At 50.8% G+C, this 21,412-nt stretch overlaps 6 protein-coding genes across 6 annotated transcripts; 3 read left to right on the plus strand and 3 right to left on the minus strand.

Annotated features, from left to right (window-relative positions):
- Positions 1 to 657: 657 nt before the first annotated feature.
- TRV_05766 (salicylate hydroxylase, putative) lies at positions 658 to 2,162 on the minus strand (the record flags this gene model as incomplete). Its single annotated transcript, XM_003020115.1, has 3 exons — positions 658 to 1,036; positions 1,131 to 1,933; positions 2,037 to 2,162. The coding sequence occupies 3 exons, from the start codon at positions 2,160 to 2,162 to the stop codon at positions 658 to 660; spliced, it is 1,308 nt and encodes a 435-aa protein (XP_003020161.1).
- Positions 2,163 to 5,648: 3,486 nt separating this feature from the next.
- On the plus strand, positions 5,649 to 8,117 carry TRV_05768 (uncharacterized protein; the record flags this gene model as incomplete). Its single annotated transcript, XM_003020116.1, has 2 exons — positions 5,649 to 6,702; positions 6,850 to 8,117. The coding sequence occupies 2 exons, from the start codon at positions 5,649 to 5,651 to the stop codon at positions 8,115 to 8,117; spliced, it is 2,322 nt and encodes a 773-aa protein (XP_003020162.1).
- A 783-nt stretch (positions 8,118 to 8,900) lies between these two features.
- TRV_05769 (uncharacterized protein) lies at positions 8,901 to 9,806 on the minus strand (the record flags this gene model as incomplete). Its single annotated transcript, XM_003020117.1, has 1 exon — positions 8,901 to 9,806. One exon carries the CDS (start codon positions 9,804 to 9,806, stop codon positions 8,901 to 8,903), a length of 906 nt encoding a protein of 301 aa, XP_003020163.1.
- Positions 9,807 to 11,532: 1,726 nt separating this feature from the next.
- Positions 11,533 to 16,650, minus strand: TRV_05771 (shugoshin family protein; the record flags this gene model as incomplete). The annotated part of the gene is made up of 7 exons (XM_003020118.1): positions 11,533 to 12,305; positions 12,369 to 13,325; positions 13,398 to 13,639; positions 13,958 to 14,063; positions 15,045 to 15,391; positions 15,483 to 16,240; positions 16,294 to 16,650. 7 exons carry the CDS (start codon positions 16,648 to 16,650, stop codon positions 11,533 to 11,535), a joined length of 3,540 nt encoding a protein of 1,179 aa, XP_003020164.1.
- Positions 16,651 to 17,523: 873 nt separating this feature from the next.
- TRV_05773 (uncharacterized protein) lies at positions 17,524 to 18,102 on the plus strand (the record flags this gene model as incomplete). The annotated part of the gene is made up of 1 exon (XM_003020119.1): positions 17,524 to 18,102. One exon carries the CDS (start codon positions 17,524 to 17,526, stop codon positions 18,100 to 18,102), a length of 579 nt encoding a protein of 192 aa, XP_003020165.1.
- A 121-nt stretch (positions 18,103 to 18,223) lies between these two features.
- TRV_05774 (uncharacterized protein) lies at positions 18,224 to 19,761 on the plus strand (the record flags this gene model as incomplete). Its single annotated transcript, XM_003020120.1, has 2 exons — positions 18,224 to 18,401; positions 18,482 to 19,761. 2 exons carry the CDS (start codon positions 18,224 to 18,226, stop codon positions 19,759 to 19,761), a joined length of 1,458 nt encoding a protein of 485 aa, XP_003020166.1.
- Positions 19,762 to 21,412: the final 1,651 nt, after the last annotated feature.

Here is a 21,412-nt window from a genome sequence, read left to right on the forward strand (position 1 = left end):
AANNAACAGCAAGCCAGTTCTTATACAGTTAGGGCCGCAGTTTAAAAGAACTAGTTAGCAGAGAATAATAACAGTAGTCTACGGCCGGCTTGAGAGCAGTGGTGATAAAAGAGAGTCCCCAGACCCCGTCAATGCCGAGCCACCTGCAAAACTGGTCCCGTAAGGGCTGCGGCAGAGCTATTGTTGAATTCGCCTGTTGGCGGCTTATTTTGGACACGGCGCTAGTTAGTTGGATGTTGTTTTGCGCTATGTACATCTTACCGACAGAGTTACGGTTACTGTGATATCCGAACTTGACCCAAAGCTTGCTTTGAGTAACACACACTATCACTCTGACGACGGTTAAACTGAAGGCTGCTACATCACATACAGCCGATATAACAGGTTCAGATACGAACGTGGTCTAGAATGGCCTCCAAAGTAGGTCACGCCTGCAGCTATATCAGTTAAATGCGTTCAGATTGCGCATAAAAAACAACGCCTGTGATATAGATGGTTAATAAATGATATTAATTGGAGACTTTTTCATAAGCATAACATCAAAGTCAAAAACATAACCAACCCTTCGTTCCTGCGTAAGGTGCACTCATGGGGCGGGAAGACACAAATCGCTTTTTAATATAACCGGGGAAATATAACAAACTATTATGATCAATATTATAGATGTGCATGAACTCTTGGCTTTGATGCAGTGTCTTCGCCATTCATGTACCTGTCCCAGGCCTTGGATGCTTCGGCAAAGGCATCGTAACTGAAGAGGTAAGCCTGGAACTTGGGATCAATCCAAGGAATAGGGTATGACTCAAAGGGGCTTCGTTGGTAAAGCTTGGTGTCCCTATTGCGCTGGCCGGGCCCATCTCGCATGTGCAGTATGTGTCTCAGTGCGGAACTGCTCTGTACAATTATAGAGGTGCGTTCTTTGCGCGTGGCCTCATATATAGAGAGAAGATCACGCAGCTGAGAGCTGTCTTTGATGCGTTCGAAGAGGGTACCGAGTGCAGCACCATCTTCTATAGCCTGAGCGGCTCCTTGGGCACTGGTCAAAAGAAAAAAATGTCAAAAAACTAGTCTAGGCCGGAGGAAAGGGGAAAAAATAGTGAGGATGCTCAAGTAGGTAAAAGGGTACGTACAGGTACGGTAGAGTGGCGTGGCAGGCATCACCAAGCAAGACAAATTTCCCACTTGGATGGGACCAGGAGTCCATCTCTCCGCTATTCCGTAGCCGCCACTTTTGCGTCGTCCTGACCAGGCCGAGCAGAGACTTTAGCCGCGGGTCCCAGTTCTGGAAAAAAGTTCTCATCTCGTCCGGGTCAGCGTCGGCAAGATTCACGGTATCCGGTAGATCATCCGGACAGACGAGGACGAGGTTCAGCATCTCCCCGCTCTTGAGGGAATAGCATACGGCATGTCCATTCGGGCCAATCCAGTGGGTCATACCGGGTCTCTCAGCCAGGTCAGCTAGTTCCGAATGGCGCTTGACATCCTCTCCTCGCATAATGATGCGATAGGCCATGTCTCCGGTGATTTGGGGATGATCAGCATGGCCGAGCAGGGCCTGGCGGCAAACGGACCGAAGACCATCGGCACCAATGATCAGGTCGGTGTGGAAATCTGGCTTACCCAGCAGGTGGACGGCGGGGGAGTCGAAGTCGATGCCGATGACGGTGTTGTCTAGGCGTACGTCAACTCCGAGTCTGCCTGCCTCATTAAGGAGGATGCGGTGGTAGTCTGCCCTGTGGATATGTAGGTATGGCACGCCATATCGTTCAAAGGTATAGGGGAAAGCGTTCTGGACGCAGAGCACTTTGCCAGTTCGGTACGATCTAACAATGAAGTCCCTCGGTCGAACGGCCACTTGTTCTACCTCAGGGAGGAGCCCCCATTCCTGGAGAATATACGAAGCATTGGGGGGGATCTGTATGCCCGCACCAACCTATATCTACCAGTTTAGAAATATTTGCTTTGAAGGAAAAAGACGAAAACGAACAGAATCAACAAAAGGAGAAAGCAAGAGGAGATGAAGGGAAGAAAGCTACCTCTTGAACGTCTGCCTGCTGCTCCAAGACAGTGACTCTATGGCCGGCCCGAGCGATACCAATGGCGGCAGCCAGCCCTCCCAGGCCAGCTCCAACTATAGCTACGTGGAAACAAGGAGAACTCATGATGACTTTTCGGCCCCGTCCAAGTATGACAGACCAAAAAAAAAAAAGATAAAAGAGGGGATATACCCAGGCGAGGAAAAATAAAAACAATAATAATAATAAAAATGCAATACAATAAAGGGGATATATAGGATAGAGTATATGTTGATGAATGGGGGGCAAGGGACCCAGGCAGGAGAAGTAGAAAGATGATGAGCCCACTCAAGCGTCACCACCGGGAAAGGGAAAGGAAAGAGAAAGGGAATAAGGTATGTTTGAGTGTATGTAAGTATGAGAGATAAAGACAAAGTCCAAAGAAAGAAGAAAGAAGAAGAAAGAGAATTCACGGCAGCTTAAAGGCGCACCCCGGGACGCACCGGCTGCATGAAGATATAGTGTGTGTGCGTGTAAGCAGATATTATATATAGATTAGCACCCAGGGCCCTTCTGTAGTATGGTTAAGCTAAGAATCCAAAGGGGAGCAACGGCAAGTGAAAGGCGGCAAAGGAGAGAGAATTGTTGTTGGGATTGATAGTAAGCTGGACTATCCAGGAGGTAAAAATGAGAAACTAGCAGACTGGGCACCTACAAACGGGCTGTACAATAGTCGCTCATCCTCGCTAAACCCATACGCCCGAGTAGGCAAACTATTGGGTCAGAGGTGGGAAGAGGGCCAAAATGGGGAGGGGGGCGGATTAAAGAAAATCATTATTCAAGGGTATATACTCCGTACACTCCGTAGAGAGGAGCAATGGCAGTCCGTATGTAAGGCCTGGACAGAGGGGTCAAGTGGGAGCCCGGAGGAGATACCCGTTAGAAGAGGGTTGGTTGCGGTGCAGAGCCAGGACAGATTTGAATGCCATGCATTGTCAAGACCACGACCATCCAGGGGTGTGAGCGGAGGCAACATGCTTGGGCCATGTTGGTCAAGTAGTAGCGTAGTCGTAAGTAGCCCTACTAGTAGCAGTAGTAGTACTCCGTAGTAGTAGTAGCAGCAGTAGCTTAACGTGGAGCCTGTGCAGAAGATAACAGAGACCCGACGACGAGTTTAGCTCAGGCTAGCATCGTGAGATCGCCTTTTTCTCTCTCTCACTCCGACTTTCTTGGCTTTGTTGAGCAAACGCAAGCCTTAAAATTTTTGCGGTGAGCATGGAACCGCTTATGTAAGTGTATCTACTTAATAAGCTGTTATATAAGCAAGGAGTTATGTTATTCCTTTATATTACGTAATGCGTGAAAGAGGAAGGCGATAAGGTGTCCACTGAGTAAGCAGGTCACATGCCCTGAAGACTAGCAGCAGCAGCAAGCAGGCAGATGCAGCACGACCTCACAAGCAGAGAGCAAGCAAGCAAGAGGAGGACAGGAAGAAGAAAAGGGACGAAGAACGAGGCAGAAGCGAGGGGGGAAGCCAACATGAAACCCGTCGTGAGCCAGGGCGAGGGAGGGACCAGCCGTCGGGAGAAGGGCCTTGCGAGCCCGCCTGTGAGAGGGTCGGCTGTCACCAGGGGAGAGGGAGGAGGGTTTTAGGGTAGATTTAGGGTAAGGAGGGAGATCACCTCTCGGTGGTGACCCCTTCGCTCCCCTTGTGGCCCTTTCTGCTGCCTCCATAGACGCCACTAAAACAAGTGCCCAGCGGCTGACTGGCGGGCTATTTATAGGGACGAGAGTTAATATCCGACAGCCTATCCAACTACCATCATCGCCCAGTATGTAGAGAGTAACTAGAAGTATTTTCATCTTACTGAGTATCACCACCTCGAGCACTTTCGCATTACTCTGGACTATCATATCGGTTAGCAGTGTGCTTTGTACTGTTAGGTAGAAAGCCTGCAGCCCGGCGTCTTTGCGCCGAGTTGTACTTGACTCCATCCAGAGTAGTAACAGCACCAACAGAGGAAACAAGACGACGACGACGACGACGACGACTACTACGACGACGCAGAAGAAAAGAAAAGAAAAGAAGAGGAAAGAAAAAAGAAAAAAAAGGAAAAAGAAAAAGGAAAGANNGAAAAGCGAGCGCAAGAGGAAGAGCGGCAGTTGGCGGGCGACTCCGCTAGTCGCGGCACCGCAGCAGGGTCCCAGGGCGGCCGCAGCCAGTCAGAGTCACGAACGAGGCACAGCGAGACAGGCAAGCCTGCGGTGGCCCACCCCCTGTCAGCCCCCAAAAGGGCCGGCCAAAGGGGGAGAAGGGGGGCCGCCGACGCCTGGCTTTTGCGGGCTCTGCTGGCTGGCAGTGCTACTCTGTAGTTACAGGGGCTGGCTCATACGGACAGAAAGCAGGAGAAGCAGAAGCAGAAGCAGGAAGAAGTCGAGGATTATCCTCAAGAGAGTCAACGAGAGCACCCACTGCCCCCGGTTAGCGTCTCAGCAGCACCAACCCAGCCCAGCCCAGTCCAGTGGGCAGGCCAACCCAGCAGGCGAGCGAAGGGGAGAGAGAGAGTGTGTGAGAGAGAGGGAGAGGGAGAGGGAGAGGGAGAGGGAGAGGGAGGGGGGAGACCCAGCGGGGGGCCCGCCGGGGATGCCCCGGGAGCGCCGGCCAGCCAACGAGCGGCGAGCAGCGCGCAGGCAGCCTGTCGAGCTAGCCGGCCTGGCAGCGCCCAAAGTTGCCCCCCCCATGCGCGATCCGCCCAGCCGCCCACCCAGCCAGCAGGCGGTAAAAGCTCGTTTCCCCTTCGGCTGCTGGAGAGTTGCGAGGGTGCGCTGCCTCCCTGCCTTTGTCTCGCGCGCTGCTAGCTCCTGGGCTCCCTGGGCTCGCTGGGCTCCCAGGGCTGCTGGGCTGCTGGCTGCTGCAGCCGGCCCAGCGAAACGCTGCGATGCTACTGGTGCTGATGCTGGTGCTGACGCTGGCTTGCATGCCCCTCCCCTGGCCACCCACCAACCAACTCGCACCCGCACGGGACGAGGACGACGAGGGTTCGCTAACTTAAGCAAGCTGCTCGTCTCGCTGCCGCCAGCCCGTTGCCCCCAGCGCCGGCGGTTGCAGGCCCTCTCACTAGCGCCGTCTCTTCCCCCCTTCGCCTTTCGCTCTCTTCCCTTCTCGCTCTTCTTCCCTTTCTTCCCTCCCTTTCCCTCCTCGCCGCCCTCTTCTCTTCTCCCTCGCGTCTAAACCCTCGCCTCGCTCGCCTACTTCTCGCCGCTCCAGCTCCCGCCCTCCCGTCGCTGCCAGCTCTCCCTCCCGTCGCTGCCAGCTCTCCCTCCCGCCTCACCTATCCTTTATCTTCTCTATTTACACAGAGTACTCTCGCATCTACATGGAGTAAAGCCTTCGCGGCCTGCTTCTACTTTTTGCCTTGTGTGTTTCGACTGCCGCCTGGCCTTTTTTTTTTTTTTTTTTTTTTTTTTTTTTTTCCCTCCTTCTCTCCTTTGGTTCTCTGCTGTCGCATTGTTCGCCCACACCCACCCAAACGAGTCGCATCAACCAGCAGAGGGAACCACCAAGCAGACCATCGTATTGTCCTCTTTCTTTCATCGCCAGGACTGCTCGACTCCCTCTGCGTCGTCGACTTCATGTCCGTCGTCGCACCTGCGCCGCTGCCCAGCGGCAGCCGGGACATCGCGGCTGAGGCCAGCCCGGAACAGAGTCCCTCCAGCTTCACCGCGGTTAACGGCAGAGATCGCTCGGCCTCGCTCATGAACGGACAGCAGGCCGACATGCGTCCGTCGCCCTCTCGCGACGACAGCAGCAGCAGCAGCAACAGTGCCGGCGCAGCCAACAGCAACGGCACCGTCGGTGGGCACAGCAGCGGGAACAACGGCGGCACTGCCAGCGCTGCCGCCAGCAACGGCGCCAACTTGCCTCTCTCGGATAAGCCAGCAAGCGCGGACGGGTCTCGTGACTCGCCCGTCGACCACGAAGACGCTGCTTCCGCCCAGGACAACGGCAGCACCACCACTCCCACCACCACCACTGCCGCCGCCGCCGCCGCCGCCAGCAATACAAACAGTTCTTCTGCTTCTTCTGCTGCTTCCGCTGCTGCTGCTGCCAATAACAACAGTACTGGCACTGCCGCTTCGTCGAACAAGCGCAAGCGATCCAGCATAGACAGTCACAACGCCGACCTCGTGCGGAGCCCCGGTCCGTTGCCTGCTGACCATCCTCACTCACAACCACCGCCCGCTGCAAATGGCAATTCAGAACACCCTCACCATCACCACCATCAGCAGCAACAACAGCAGCAGCAGCAGCAACAGCAGCAACAGCAACCATATACCAGCGTTGAACGCCCAGACGAGGCCCGGCCAGGCACCGGCAATGTCGCCTGGGACTACGAGATGAGTAGCTCGCAACGACACCCCAAGCCGCAGCAGCATATGGACGCTTCCGATGCTCAGCTGGCCGAGGCTCTGCAGCGCGAGGTCCAGAGCGAGACTCCTTCTGAAAATGCCTCCACCATGGAGATGCAGAGTGGCGGCGGTTCGTCGGCTCACAACATGCAGAGCCAGTCTCCCAGTGCCTCTCAAGTTGCGCCGAAGCGGAAGAGAGTCTTCAGTAACCGCACCAAGACCGGCTGCATGACTTGCCGGCGAAGAAAGAAAAAGTGCGACGAGCAGCATCCCTCTTGTAAGTTTTACCCTACTTTTAGGGCCCCTTCATTTTTTTTTTTTTTACATTCCTCGCAGTTATCCTTTTTTGGTCGTTGCCCTTGTTCTTAATTAAATTATGGCCTATATAACTCAAAACTCGTATTCTGACACTTCTTTTCTGCAGGCAACAATTGTATTCGCGGTGGGTTCCCCTGTGAAGGGTACTCGGTCCGCAGCACCTGGCAGAAGCCATCCCAGACCAAAGGCCCCATCCCGCTTCAGTCCAAGGACCGCTATCCTGAACCGCCCAACATGTACATGCAGGATATGAGCCCTCAGCGTCATGATTCCAGAATGGGCGGTCCCATGCTCCCCGACGGAAGCAAGGCCAGACCGGTCTCGGTTGAAGAGAGCGAGCGAGCCCAGGCTTACATGACCAGCCCCAACAGTTCTGTCGCTCGCGTGGCATGGCAAAAGGGCTCGTGGCAGGCCGCCAACCACCATATGATGCAGGATTCCGCCCCGAAGATGGAATACAGAGATGGGCCCGTCATGCCCGACATGTCGCGTCCGGAACCTCCAAAGGCGGACTACCACCACTCACACGCCAACGCCGCCGGTGGCAGCAACAACAACAATAATAACAACAGCCCCGCCAACAACGGCTCCGGCAACAACGCGCACCAAAAACCCGGTCTTCCAGTCTTCCAATCCAACATGGAGCCGCGTCCAAACCACGCTCCTCCAAGAGTCGACCCGGGTAATTACCCCACCCAGGCCCGTCTTGCGCTCAGCAGCATGGAAACCCATGTACCCTTTGAGGGTCCTACTGAGAAATCAGAAAAGGAAAAGATGCTCAGCGGTGAACAGTACCGGCCATTCGACCCTGAACTCGTCCGCGATCGTGAACAGTGCAAGTCCGCGCTCTGGCGGTTCACCAATGCGGGTAACCCGCTCTACGGCATCAGCTCCGCAGAAAAGACACGTCTGCTCACTCAGATCCTCCAGCCGCCTCCCATTGAACCATCTCCAGACGCCCCCCCACCGTCAACCAGTACTCCAACCGGCTCTCTCGGCCCTGGCGCCGTGCTCGAATCCCCCTTTAACTGCCACTACGGTTACAACATCAACATTGGCGAGGACGTGCTCATCTCCGAAAACTGTTTCTTCGCCGACGACTGCTCTATCAACATCGGCGCCCACACCTGGATCGGCCCCAACGTCACCATCCTCAGCTCAATGGCTATTGGCAGCATGCAGGAACGCAAGGGCTCCCAGTCAAGGTACCAGGGGCGTCCCGTCGTCATTGCTGAAGACTGCTGGATTGGTGCCGGATGCACTATCCTTCCTGGCGTCACGCTCGGACGTGGCGCGTACATTGCCCCTGGCGAGGTGGTCCGTTCGCAGATTCTGCCCTACGGCTTCCAGGGGTTGAAGCCAAACTACCCTTAAAGGCTCCAGGCCTCATCGTGATCCTCCATAATAGTCACCTTTTTATTTTTATTTTATTTTTCTCCCCCCTCTTTACTTCTTCAGCAGTTAATTCTTGACTGCCGCAGGGGCGACCTTGAATGCTACAGCCCCTGACACCCCGTCACGCAGCCCCGTTTTGGCGTATATATTTTACTACCTCTGATGCTCAACTTTTTATTCCCTGCCCCCAATATTTTATGCTAGCCACGACTGCTTACAAAAAGCGCAAGGGGTGAAAGGAGAAAAAACTATCAAATTCAAAATCAGGCCAATGGCATTTGCATTCTCTGGGCCGTTATCGTCTTCCTTTTCCACCAACGTCAATCTATCTCTGTTATCCGTTCTCCGTTGTTGCGCTGTTCGATACACTCTCAGTTCAGATTTTACTATCCTGTCTTTTCGTTTCTTACTTGTCTTGATCTGGATCCTTTTTTTCCTCGTCTTTTTTTTTTTTCATCCTATGCTTCCGTCTCTAGTGAGCATACATTTTTCTTCTGTTTACGCCCTTTACTGCCAATTTAACTCCCTGGTTTAATGGCGTTGACGAAAATGGCGTTCCTGTCTTGTCCCTCCGTCTGTCTGTCTCTTCTTTTAACGTGTTTATGTATCGTAGTCGGTTCATTCCTCTCGAGAAGAATCTATATTTCCCGATAATGCCCTGCTATCCATATTCATATCAAAGCTATTAATCCTGTATTTTTAACCATTATACGCTGTATCCTCGAAGCTGAACTTGACTATATACCCCGAAATCAGTCAGGTTTAAGACTCTAACCAGTCCAGCAGCTCTGGAACAAAGTACGTCGTCACAATACTCCCACCAGCCCTGAGTATTCCTTGCATACTCTCCATTACCATCGCCTTAAGCTCAAATACACCGGCCTTCGCACCAGCATGAATCATTGCATATTCCCCGCTAACTTGGTACGCGGCAACAGGAAGATCCCTCCCCAGCTCCTTCGCGTCACTAATGATATCCAAATAGGCTCCTGCAGGCTTTACCATGATAATATCAGCCCCTTCGTTAATATCTCTCTGAATAGCTCTCCTCGCCAGCCCCCGCCCACTGGGCGGGAGCTGATAGCACTTTCTATCACCGAACGAAGGCGATGATCCTGCAGCATCCCTGAAGGGCCCGTAGAGACACCCGCTAAATTTCGCCGCATAGGACATGAGAACTACTTGATGCGAAATACCTGCTTCAATGAGCTTGAGCTTAATCGCCCTGACCCGTCCATCATTCATGTCAGAGGGAGCAACGCAGTGTGCTCCAGCTTGTGCATACGCCACAGCGATATCAGACAGCCTCTCAACGGAGAGTGTGTTGTTTAATGATCCGTCTTCGCGCAGGATGCCACAGTGGCCGTGGGAGGTGTACTCGCACATACACACGTCTGCAGTAATATACAACGATGGGAAAGTGCTGCGTAGCAGGCGAATGGCTTGTATCACGGGCCCGGAAGGGTCATCTGCCATGGTCCCCAGTGCATCTTTGGCTCCTGGGGCCAATGGTACGCCGAAGAGGATGACGGACCTTAGGCCCTTTTTAATCAATGGTTTAAGGAATGGGATCAGCTTGTTCAGGCCAATCTGGTACTGGTTTGGTAGCGAAGGCACAGGAATTTGCTCGTCGGGTCTGTCCGTGATGAAGAGGGGGTACATGAGCATGGCCTAGATGCACTCATACTTAGCGAGGACCGTGCACAGTAGGGGAAGGCTTGTGAGGCTCACCTTGGTTAATTGTCTTTCTGCCTGCCATTCTCTAGTTAACGGATGGTTGTATCCTGCATGAAGCTGGCTGGAAATGCTCCCTGAAATGCTGACACTTGTGGTTGTGCTCTGGTATGAAGACGGGGCAGCAGCATGGGAGCGAGGGCCTTTGGGTATACGCTCATCGCCCTGGGAGTCTCTGAACGCAATGTCCGACACGAGGTTAGAGAACGACATCTTCAAGATAGGGTATGACCTTCCTCTTCTTCCTGTTTCTGTTGTCGTTCTTCCTCGTCAATTGGAGACTCTTCATCCTCATCTTCATCCTACCCCGGCCAATTTCAGATTCAGCTGGCGGGACAATTTTTTAGACTTCCTATATTAGTCAGCAGAGCGATAAGAAGCCAAGCTCTCGTGACGTCTTTCTTTTTTGTTCCTTGTGCCAGTTGAAGTCGTTTTAAAGGTCAGCAAGCACTTCAACAGTTTTCTCGTCTTTATAAGAGCAAGAGCGTTATATCTTTTGATTCTGTTCGCTGTTAAGGGGCCTACAAGCGTATTCCGGATATAGTAGCCATGATCGGGGCTTCGGCTCAAAACGCCTCGGGAACAACTACAAACACTCAAACCACTACTCCAGAGCTGGGTGGGCTACCGTTAACAGGTACTCTAAGACTAAGGGGAGAGGCAGATGAGCAAAGTAGTGAAGCGCCAGAACAAGAGAGGCACATAAAATGGGCAGAGGACGTTGTCGATAACGAAGGTCAGGGGAGGAAAAGCTCTAAAGGTAAGTTGTCCTTCCAAAGTCCTACAAGGTCAGCCGGCTTACCCTCACCATAGTCTGTTGTATCTACCATAAGCCACGACCTGCAGGCCAGAGTAGTTCTGAATCAGAGTCGTCAGACTCGGACTTCGACGATGACTCTGATGATGATAGTGGTAGTGGCCGATCAGACAAGACACATTCTCACAAGGTAAGCCCTTCTCGATGCCAAAAACCAACACTCCATTATTGAGCCAGACATGAGCTAACGTGCATATCGTAACCAGGGATCCGGATGCTCAGACCACCAGAAACGAAAACCAAGACCAAACGCTTATGAACGGATTCCAAAAAATAAGAAATAGATGCCAAGCAACATATTAAACCGCTTCGAACTCCGGATCCAAAAGGAAAATTATGCATGCGGTGCGCAGCTCTCTCAGTCACATTGGATCCAACATATCAAAGAGATTGGCATCTGGTAAATAAGGTTCACCCGGATCCCATGAATCACTGCTTCCGTGGCAGGCATCATATATTTCCAGCCGACGCCTTTCAAGGGGCATGGGTGTTCATGCAGGACAGGGAAGACCGGCAACAGATTGACATGAAATGATTGTGCGAATGGTGGCGCGAAATCTGGGATATACGAAGGCCACCACCTTCAAGCCCGAGAAAAGGAAACAAGCCCAGCTATGCACTTATGGATTATTTGTCCAGACATTGGATGATTCACTACTCAAGAATACAAAGGGTGGTAGGAAATAGTGCATGTTCTTGTGCTGGTCTCAAGTTCACATTTATAAAAACTCGCATGGCAGCGCTTTGTATATACATGTATTAGATTTAGACTGCAATACTCTGGCTTTGACCACACTGAAAAACCAACTTCTGACCCATGTGTAATGGCTTGATCACAGCCGGTTATACCGGTACATGTGCCATTGAATTCATTTCCAGTCTATAATTCGGATGTGACGAATTCCTGCGAGAATGTCTCACTGGTCTGATACTTAGGTCTGGAGTAGGTGCTCGCATAGATCTATGCCTTTGCTCCTGATTTGGCCATGTTCCATCTGTGTCTGTATCATCTTCGCTAGAGGAGTAGTTGCTCTTCTCAACCACTTCGAGATCCTTCTCCTCAAGACTATCTTGATCATATATTTTGGGCAAACTTTTCTTGACACCGGATTTAGTAGATAACCCAGCCTCAATTCCAGCGGGATGGTCGTTATTTGACATCGAAAGTCGCTTAATCGTATGGTCTGCCACTGCGTCCACTAGGTCTTCGGTGGGACGTCTCATTTTTCCTCTTAGACTAGGCTCAGCATAGTTTACTGGCCCACGCGAGCGTCTAGCCGGTCTTGATCGCAGAGGTTGCTGCCCGATGGCGCTTGTGGGTTTATATTCCGAGTGCAAATGCTTGTCCAGGCTGCTTGTGCTGTCAACAAGTATCTCTGAGGATACATTATCTTCGCTCGGGTCATCAAGGGCGATCTCGATGGGTTTATCCAAAGGAATCACACCCTCGTCAACAGTAACATTTAGTTTAGCATTCGTCGGCAGATCTGAAGCTTTACGGCGGGGATTGCGACCTCCTTCTGTTTTTCTCCGTCCAGATGACTTTCGTTTCTCAGAAGCAACATTATTATGTGCGACTTTTTTCACTGTTGACCTTGGGTTTAAATTCACGTTTTCTACCACTCCGCGTCAGATAAAATCGGAAAAACTAAGCAGACAAGCAATAGGGATATACTTACTAGGTTCAAGAGCCTTTCGAGTCTTTACAGGTTCCGTTGAATTCTTGATGCCTTCCTTACCCACGGACAAGAGGCCCGGCTCATTTTCAGTTCCAGTCCCAATGTCGCCTGGTAGTGTATTCGGGTTCTTCTTCATCAGAGTGTATTGATATTCATCTATCTGTTGCTTAGCCTGCGGAAGGTTTTCGGATTCGTGTGCGTCAAATTTCCGTTTAGAGCCAGCAATCGCAGGAATAGCCTCATCATTGCTGGTGTCAACGTCTTTCTTTGATATCAAAGTCTCGACCAAAGAGCTGTCTCGTCGTTTTGGCCGGGTATTTATTGGCCGAACTTTTCGTAGGACGTCTGCTACTGAGTTTTCATTTGTAGGGCATGGCATTGATGACTCCTCCAGCTCATTCAGGGGAGTATCAGCATCAGATCCCTTTACCGACACCCCAACATTATCCATAGATTGAACTTGTCCAATGGCATCATCCATCTGTGGCATTTCTTCCTCTTCTGGCTCTTCGTCGACTTCTGGGGCATACGCTTTATCTTCAGGAATTGCGGGCAGGCAGTTGCCATCGTCTAACAGGCCGTTATCCTCGGAAAGTCGTAGGAGATTTCTGGGGGTAATTCGTTTTGTTTCCGCTTCCTTCTGGGGTTGATTTTCTTTCAGGGTAGATGCATTGTTTTCACAACTCTGGGACGGTAACTTGTTGAGATCCTTAACGAGTGCCGTCAACTCCCCTAAGCCTGATTCGAATCTCTCTCGCAGAGAGTTGAGGCGCTTTTCGAAATGTGACCCCGTCCGATATTGCTCAAGCTCGTTATTTGCGGAGATAATTCCCTCTCGTAGTGTGATATTTTCGGCCAGGAGATGCGATACCTCTGCCTCGAGTGTTCTTATGCGGATGGACTGTACTGAATTGGCTCGGGCAATCTCGCGGTTTTGTCTGATGAAGCGCCGCTTTACTAATGCATATCCTGTTAGTAGCTAAACTCCTACAATACTGTGAACTCTCTAGGCAGCTAGGGGAAACATACAGGACTCGATGGAGTCCAACGTTGTGGGTAGGTCATTTAATCGAGCCATAACTGGTCGAGACCGTGGTCTTAGCTCAGCGATAAAGGTGATCCCTCTCGGGTCGAAGTCGTTAGCATATGAGATTAAGAGCCTCCAGGGGTCGATGTGTCGCGTTTCGTCTTCTTGCGATGTTCTCTTTCTGGTGACGGAAGTAAAATCAACAGTTGTGTTTGCGGTCGTAGGAGAAGGTCTTGGCTTGACACTGTTTATGTTTATCCGCTTACAGTTAGTTCCCGTTTCTCCCTCATTATATAATCAATGTATCGCTGATTACCGTATTGTTACACATTTGACACGTGATACTTCATTTTCAAAACAACCACAGCAGAGCGAGCGTCTTCATAGTAAGTGGTGATGTTTCAGGACTTCGCGATTCCAGAAAGCAACCATACATTACGTGGGCTTTGCAACAGATATGAGGGTGGTTGTTTATTTTTTGTATGAACTGTCGTCACCACCATAGCCCGATGTCTTACAATAAGCGTGCAACCGCAATATTCCCGTCTTCCGTTACAGGTACCTTATCATCCCGCCCTGGGAGTCAATCCTCAAGTTTAGCTGCCCTGGTAGCTGCAAAACGGGCGGAGTTAGAGGATATCCAACAGCTACGTGATACCAGCAATGCCCTTACAAAACAGTTAGAGGCGTTGGAAGCAAAACTTGCAACATTGCAAAATGGAGCCGAAGGTGAGAGCCATCATCATTCATAAAGTAGATATTATTTCGGAGCATTAACCGCGTCCCCTGCTTTTAGCTGTTTCTTGTATAATGGCGAACTTTGACAGTGTTCTGAAGGTCATTAATATGGCAGCGAGTAAGTCCACTTGTCTACCCTGCTCGTAAAGCGGTTATCTTCCATACTAAGCTGGACTGGTGGCCTTCCTCAAGCCAAAAACCAAGAGAGTTCACCAGATTTTAATCAAGAAGAGGGTGCCAAGAAAGATGATAACGTCACAGACTCCCTTCCAGTTCCCCTTGTACGGATATTACTGGAACAGCAGGCCCCAGGGACTAAGCGATAGATTATAGTAACGAGGCTGCTGTAATTTTTTCCTCCGAAGTGGTCCGCTCTTCAGTCTACTGAACATATCAGAATAGTATGAGCCCTAGGAGTTGGAACGGGCTCTATCTGGCGAAATGTGCTACTTTATGAGTTGTGTTGGATACGAAGCATCCTACAGGCCCTTCGGCAGGAAGGTAAGACTTGTTAGAGAACTATGGGTTATTGCTGAGGTCTTCAATAAATGGAGCATTAATAATAATGCTGATCATATTAATGTCCCGTTAGAGCTATCGGAGAGTACGAGGTGACTTAAGGTGGAGCTATAGACNANNNAAAAAAAAAAAAAAAAAAATTCTAGTTATAGACTTTGATATATATAACAAACGTTGTCAGGGCAGACTAAACACATATACAAAAATCCTTGTATCATATTATTTCGAAGAGAAGTTAGAAATGGCTGCATCGAGTGCAGTTTTGTTCTTCGGTATAAATTTCACCTTATATTTATTAGGGATGGCCACCAAGCTCGTTGGATCAGAATTTCCGTGGATTGGATGAGTGTTGATCTTTTCGACTGAAGTAATTCTGAAGCTGTTTAGCATACGCATTAGGATGAGATAAATCTCGCGGTTGGCCAGCAACGATCCAGCACACATGCGATAGCCGAGGCCATATGTAAACAGTGGTGCTTCTGGTTTTTCGATCCAGCGCTCGGGGCGAAACACTTCGGGGTCACTCCATACATAAGGGTCTTCAAAGATAAAAAGGTTAGCACGTATGGTCGAGGATACTGCACAGGTAGGACGGACGAGGGTAAAATAAATATACTGACCCATGTTACATGCCCACGCATTGAGGAAAAAGACGGTCCCTTTTGGGATGACTTTGTCCTCATACGTGATGTCCTTGATCGAAGTTCGGGGGAGTGCAAGGCGAAGGACCGTGAAATATCTATAGCATACAGTCAGCCCAGTTTCCTTTCCAGGACCGTGCCCTGCGCGTCCAACATAAATGTAACCCGGTGTGGAGTATTGTTTTATACCTAAGACACTCTTTGCCCAACGCGACGATATATTCACACTTTTGGTCATCCGTTGCATCACATGGCGGTTGGTCTTGAGAATAAAACTCTTTGATAGCGTCTGCAGCTTTATCCTGAATATCGGGTCTTTGGGAAAAGAGAGCAATACTCCAAGCTATTAATGTAGTCAGGGTATCCAATCCTCCAGAAAGCATAGTCAAGCTAATTGAAGTAAGCTCTTCTTTATTCAATTTAGCCTCCTCGTCAAGCATAATATTGGCTTGAATGCATGGCTGATGCTCATTCTTGGCCATCCTTTCCTCGAGGCCAGCATTCAAATGTTGCAAGTACTTGTCACGGCGATCCCGCATTTCTGCGGCTTTCTTGGACCCAAAATTGAAGGGGTTCAGGCGAAGAAGAGGGATATAATCCTGTAAGTTTCCAGTGGTGCTCCTGAATCGACTAATCTCATCTTCGACATGTGTGATTTTTTTGAAAAGCTCCTCCTCTTGCGATGCCATCCGTACTCCCCAATTTAGGGTAAGAGCAAGGCTAAGACTGAGCCGCTGGATCATAGGCATGGGGTCAATAGCCGTATTCCCCGCATGTCCATATTTAAGCAGTTCAGCCACGAAATCTTTAGTCTCAAGATCCAAATGGCCAACATATGATTGGACAGATGGTTTGTTGAGAGCAGCCGCCGCTCCCTTTCTTCGCCTCTTGAGGGATTCACTATAAGGAGAAGTTCCAATTGTTGTACCGGCGGTGTTTGACACCACCTAGTCCAGCTTGTCAATACCTATAAGAAAAAATGGTGATCTAGCCAACTCACTTTGTGGAATGTGTAAAACTCAGGTCGCGAGCTTAATGCTTGAGAATTCTGGCCGAACAGTGTCTTTGCAGAAACTGCGGTATTAACCACGATGATAGGGATATTGCCCAACTGGATCTGGTACACGGGGCCGTACTCTGCAGACCACTGTCGATATTGCTCAGCGGCATTCTCCTGGATTTGCTCGAGGTTTCCAATCATGAGAAGCCCCGGCGGACCCTTGAAACCCTTAATGCGGGCCATGTACCGCACGAATTCATTGCTAAGGATATACACAGTGGAGAGCACACATGACAAAATGAGCAAAGATTCGAGTGGGTAGTCCACCAAACTCGAGAACGTCTTTGCGAACACCATGTTGAAGATACGGCTCCAGTGGGGGAGCGGCCGTCTGACGAAGAATAACAGTAGCTCCTTTCAACCGATCATTCTTCTTTCTCAACAGATTATGTAAATTTTTTTTTTTTTTTTTTTTTTTTTTTTCCTCTCTCAACACCAGCTGGGCTTCTAATTATAGGGGGCAACCCCGCGCTTAACATGGGTGTCTGCCTCGAGCACGTTCCTCTCTCGAAGCGGCGCTTATCGCGGAAGAGTTCCGCCTTGCGTCTGCTCCAAGTCGGCTATCGGATTAACTTATCCGCCGGTGCCGGGCGGCTGTTGGGCACCTGACCCGACCCGACGCCTGGGCAGCCTCGGCACTTCCCTCTTCCGGCGCACATGCTGACCCAGTGCAGTGGCCGACAAGCCATACCAGAAAGGCCTGGCAGGGCTGAGCTGAGCAGGAGAAGCTTCCGGGCTTGCTCGCACAGCGACTGACGTAGATGCGGCGACAAGATGGCCCGGCCTCCTGAGAGCCACCGCATGGCTGGGTTTCAGGACTGTGTATAATATAATCAGAGGTAAATAGATAGATCTTCGAGTCAGACGTCGCTGCCAGCTCCAGCCTGTGCCCACCGAATACACAAACCTGGGTGAGTGTCGTGACCGCCTGCTCCACACGGACCAGTCGTCGCAAAAACCTCGGGGACACACTCTGTTTCTCTTCTTCAATTGCTTCAGAAAGGAAAGCCACTGGCCTCAAATCTTCAAGCTGAACTGGGAAAGAAAAGGAAAAGGAAAGGTGAGTGCGGTGTTGGGATCCGGCGCTCCCCTAGATTTGCCGAGACGAGCCCATTATCAGAATCTGGCAACCGAATGCTGACTGTTTGATACCTCTCAATTAGTGCTGTCATGTCATTCAACCAGAGACGCCGAGTTCTCAAACCTCTTCTCTATACAGCGGGAGCTGTGGTTGGTGGTGGAGGACTTCTCTACATCTCATATCGACCGCGCAACCTCCCTGGTTCCGATCCTGCCGCCGTCCCTCCGCCGACTACTCTCGGTGGAAAGCTTCAGCCGCCTCAGTTTCCCCCCATCAAGTCGCGCGATGAGCAGATCAACGACTTGAGAAGGCACTCTGCTACAGCGCTGCCCATAAAAGCCTTACAGGGTGTGGTTGAGTCAGCGCAGGGACAACCGCAGAGTTCAGCCGAGAGCTCCGAGAGCTCTAGAGACGGAAAGGAAGACGACAATGTGTATGATATTCTGGTGATTGGTGGAGGGGCTACTGGGTCTGGAATTGCTCTCGATGCTGCAACACGAGGCCTGCGTGTTGCTCTGGTCGAGCGCGATGACTTCAGCGCCGGGACAAGTAGCAAGAGCACAAAGCTGGTTCACGGAGGCGTCCGCTACTTGGAGAAGGCGGTTTGGGAGATGGACTACAACCAGTATGTTCTCACCCGCCTTGTTATCATCCCCTTCCCTGGCTGACCAAAGGATTTTTTCTCTTTCTTTTTTTTTACGATGAAGGTACTCGTTGGTGAAGGAGGCTTTGCGGGAGAGAAAGTATTTCCTTCACACAGCGCCCCATCTGTCCATGTGGCTCCCCATCATGGTGCCAGTACAGAAATGGTGGCAGGTGCCCTATTTCTGGGCTGGTACGAAATGCTACGACTTTCTTGCTGGCTCTGAGGGTATTGAAAGCTCGTACTTCTTGCCCCGAAGTAAAGCCTTGGATGCATTTCCCATGCTTCGGAAAGATAACCTTTTTGGAGCCCTGGTTTACTATGGTTCGTGGTCCAATGACCTTTTTTTTTATACTAGGATTGTGATAGCGCTTTGAGTACTTACTAGGACTTATGTTTTATAGATGGTGCGCATAACGACTCTCGCATGAACGTGTCATTGGCAATGACGGCTGCGCTATACGGCTGTACCGTGGTCAATCACATGGAAGTGACAGGGTTGACGAAGGATGCCAATGGGAAGCTAAACGGTGCCAAAGTCAAAGACTTGATCGCGGAGAGAAATGGGGAGAAAGATGGCGAGTTCACGATCAAGGCCAAAAGCATAATCAATGCCACAGGTCCGTTCACCGATTCCATCAGGAAGCTGGACGACCCAAGCATCAATGAGATCGTGGCACCAAGTTCTGGGGTGCATATCATCCTTCCAGGGTACTACAGCCCTGCAAAGATGGGACTGATAGACCCTTCAACCTCAGACGGTCGAGTTATCTTCTTCCTACCTTGGCAAGGGAACACCATTGCAGGCACCACGGACAGCCCGACCGAGATCACCAAGGATCCTATCCCGTCTGAAGAAGACATCAACTGGATTCTCAGTGAGATCCGAGGATATCTGGCACCAGACATCAACGTCCAGCGTGACGATGTCCTGGCTGCGTGGTCTGGAATTCGACCCTTGGTTCGGGACCCCAAGGCCAAAAACACCGAGTCTCTTGTGCGCAACCATTTGATTTCGGTCTCGAATTCGGGTCTACTAACCTGTGCTGGTGGTAAATGGACCACCTACCGGCAAATGGCCGAGGAGGCAGTTGATGAAGCTATCAAGCAGGTCAACCTCCGACCAGGAAAACCTCTCGCGACTCCCAACACCAGCGGTGTCCTTTCGTACAGTGATAACGCCGTGCTGGACGGAACCTGCCAGACACACAGGGTTCGACTGATGGGTGCCCACGGATACTCCAAGACGCTGTTTATCAACCTTATCCAGCATTTTGGCCTCGCAACTGATGTAGCCAAACACCTTACCCAATCCTACGGTGATCGAGCGTGGGAGGTGGCCGCGTTGTCAAATCCAACCGACATGCGCTTCCCGCTTAGAGGCGTGCGTCTCTCACCACTCTACCCCTTCATTGATGGCGAGGTCCGATACGCTGTGCGCCGCGAGTACGCCCAGACCGCCGTCGACGTGCTCGCCCGACGCACAAGACTGGCTTTCCTAAACGCCCAAGCCGCCTTGGAGACGCTTCCCCTCGTCATCGATCTCATGGCGGAAGAGCTTAAGTGGGACGCGAAACGGAAACAGACGGAATGGGATGATTCCGTCAGGTTTCTGATGTCTATGGGTCTTGACAAGAGGCGGCTCGGGATATCCAGAAAGGACGTAGAAGCTGGAAAGTTCTGAAGGAGTAGGAGTCCCCCCCCCCCTTTTCTTTTCCCTCTGTCCCTTATGACCTGTTCAGTCTGGTTGCGGAATTTTACTCGATCTTCAAACCTACTCCCCCCTGGCTGCGTGTCCGCCTGACGGTCGTTTTGACACACGCCTATGCCGTCATAACATATTGCTTCTTCCCTTCGGCTCTCTCTTCTTTTTAGCCATTTTGGACTCCGGCTGCAGTGTATCACTTCTATAGACTTTCTATCACTTTTTTAATACCATGTTCTTGTTCCTCCGCCTATCAATCCCCTTTTTCGCCTTCCACCGCAGCCTTCCTTCCGTGGTTGGCCAGCAAGCTAGTTGTGCGGAGGACACTCGCATATACGTATGAAACATGCTCCTATCTTTCGTCCATCTCGGCGGCCTCTTGTCTTCTTGTTTCCGTGGTAGTCTCAGTCTCGTACCTGCACCATCATATGACGACTTTATTCGACCGAGTAAGCAAAAGTTACTTGACCACGGAGTAGTTAATTAACTGCTAAGTTCCCAACACAAACGAGGGATTCGGAGAGAGAGTTCCAACTCATGGCCGTCTGTCTCTGCCTGACTGTACGCTCTGCATGTCTGTTGCAACCTTTTTGCGAAGCTGGCGAAAAGCAAAGAAAAAAAAAAGAGGTTCTATAGGATGAATTCTGAGTTTAGCCCTTGTCAGCCAGGCTATTCATAGTAGTAGTAGTAGTAGTAGTAGTTACCTGGACCCATTAGTTAACTCAAGTTAACGTACACGAGCTGGCGACAACTGTGTTATGCACAGTACAGTATCTTGCCTGCTGGCTCTGTCTCCTGCGCTCGGTGATGCCTCACATCCAAGCAAGAAGAAACGAGCAGCAGCAGAGTGAGCCTCTCCCGCAGGTAGGACGTGGCTGTTGCTCCCCTTCTTCACCCAGGCGAACTCTCTGTCGCCGTGCATGGGATCAGCGTCTAATATGAGGGCGCGAGAGAGACGACATGCAAGCCCAGGGCGTCCATCCCAACGTGTTCAACCTAAACCGGCGGCACAACCCCTTGCGGAGGGATTTCCTTGCTCTTCCAGTGGCCTGTCTGGATTTTAAACCCGGCTGGTCGAACCTGACTGCCGGGTTTTCCGTTGATCACACGGTTGATGCATGCAGACACACATGTCCATACGTGCATCCGACTCGACACCTTTGGGAGTGAGTTGAGCTGAGTCGAGCGGTTAGAGGACGAAAGGATGAGAAAAGAAAAGAAAAGGCCTCAGGTCTTGCTGTCGAGCATCCCTGGTCAACTCTGTTTCTATATTCCAGGTGTGTTCATTCATGGCTGGCGTTTGGTCAAGGTAGTTAGTTGGTTGCTACGGAGTAACTACCTGGTAGACCTGATGCCGGCACAGCGAAGCGCGGAGGCCATTAGTTAAGAGAGCTAGTTAGCTTACTGACTGATACACATCCTTGTCTGGTTGTCTTCAGTTGGTTCTGCGCAGTCGATGTCGCTGGTTGGCTGAGTAGTTATATAACTAACCATTAATTAGTTAACTATAGTTAGTTATAGCAGAACGTCTTATTGTCATTGGCAACGAACGAGTCAAGGCCCGGCGACCGTTAGCTATCTAGTCTCTGCTCTGATATAGTCAGATACCCGCCGTTAAGTGTTGCATCTA

This window comes from Trichophyton verrucosum (assembly GCF_000151505.1).
Source record: "Trichophyton verrucosum HKI 0517 chromosome Unknown contig00470_1.f1.exp, whole genome shotgun sequence".
Lineage (NCBI taxonomy): Eukaryota > Fungi > Ascomycota > Eurotiomycetes > Onygenales > Arthrodermataceae > Trichophyton > Trichophyton verrucosum.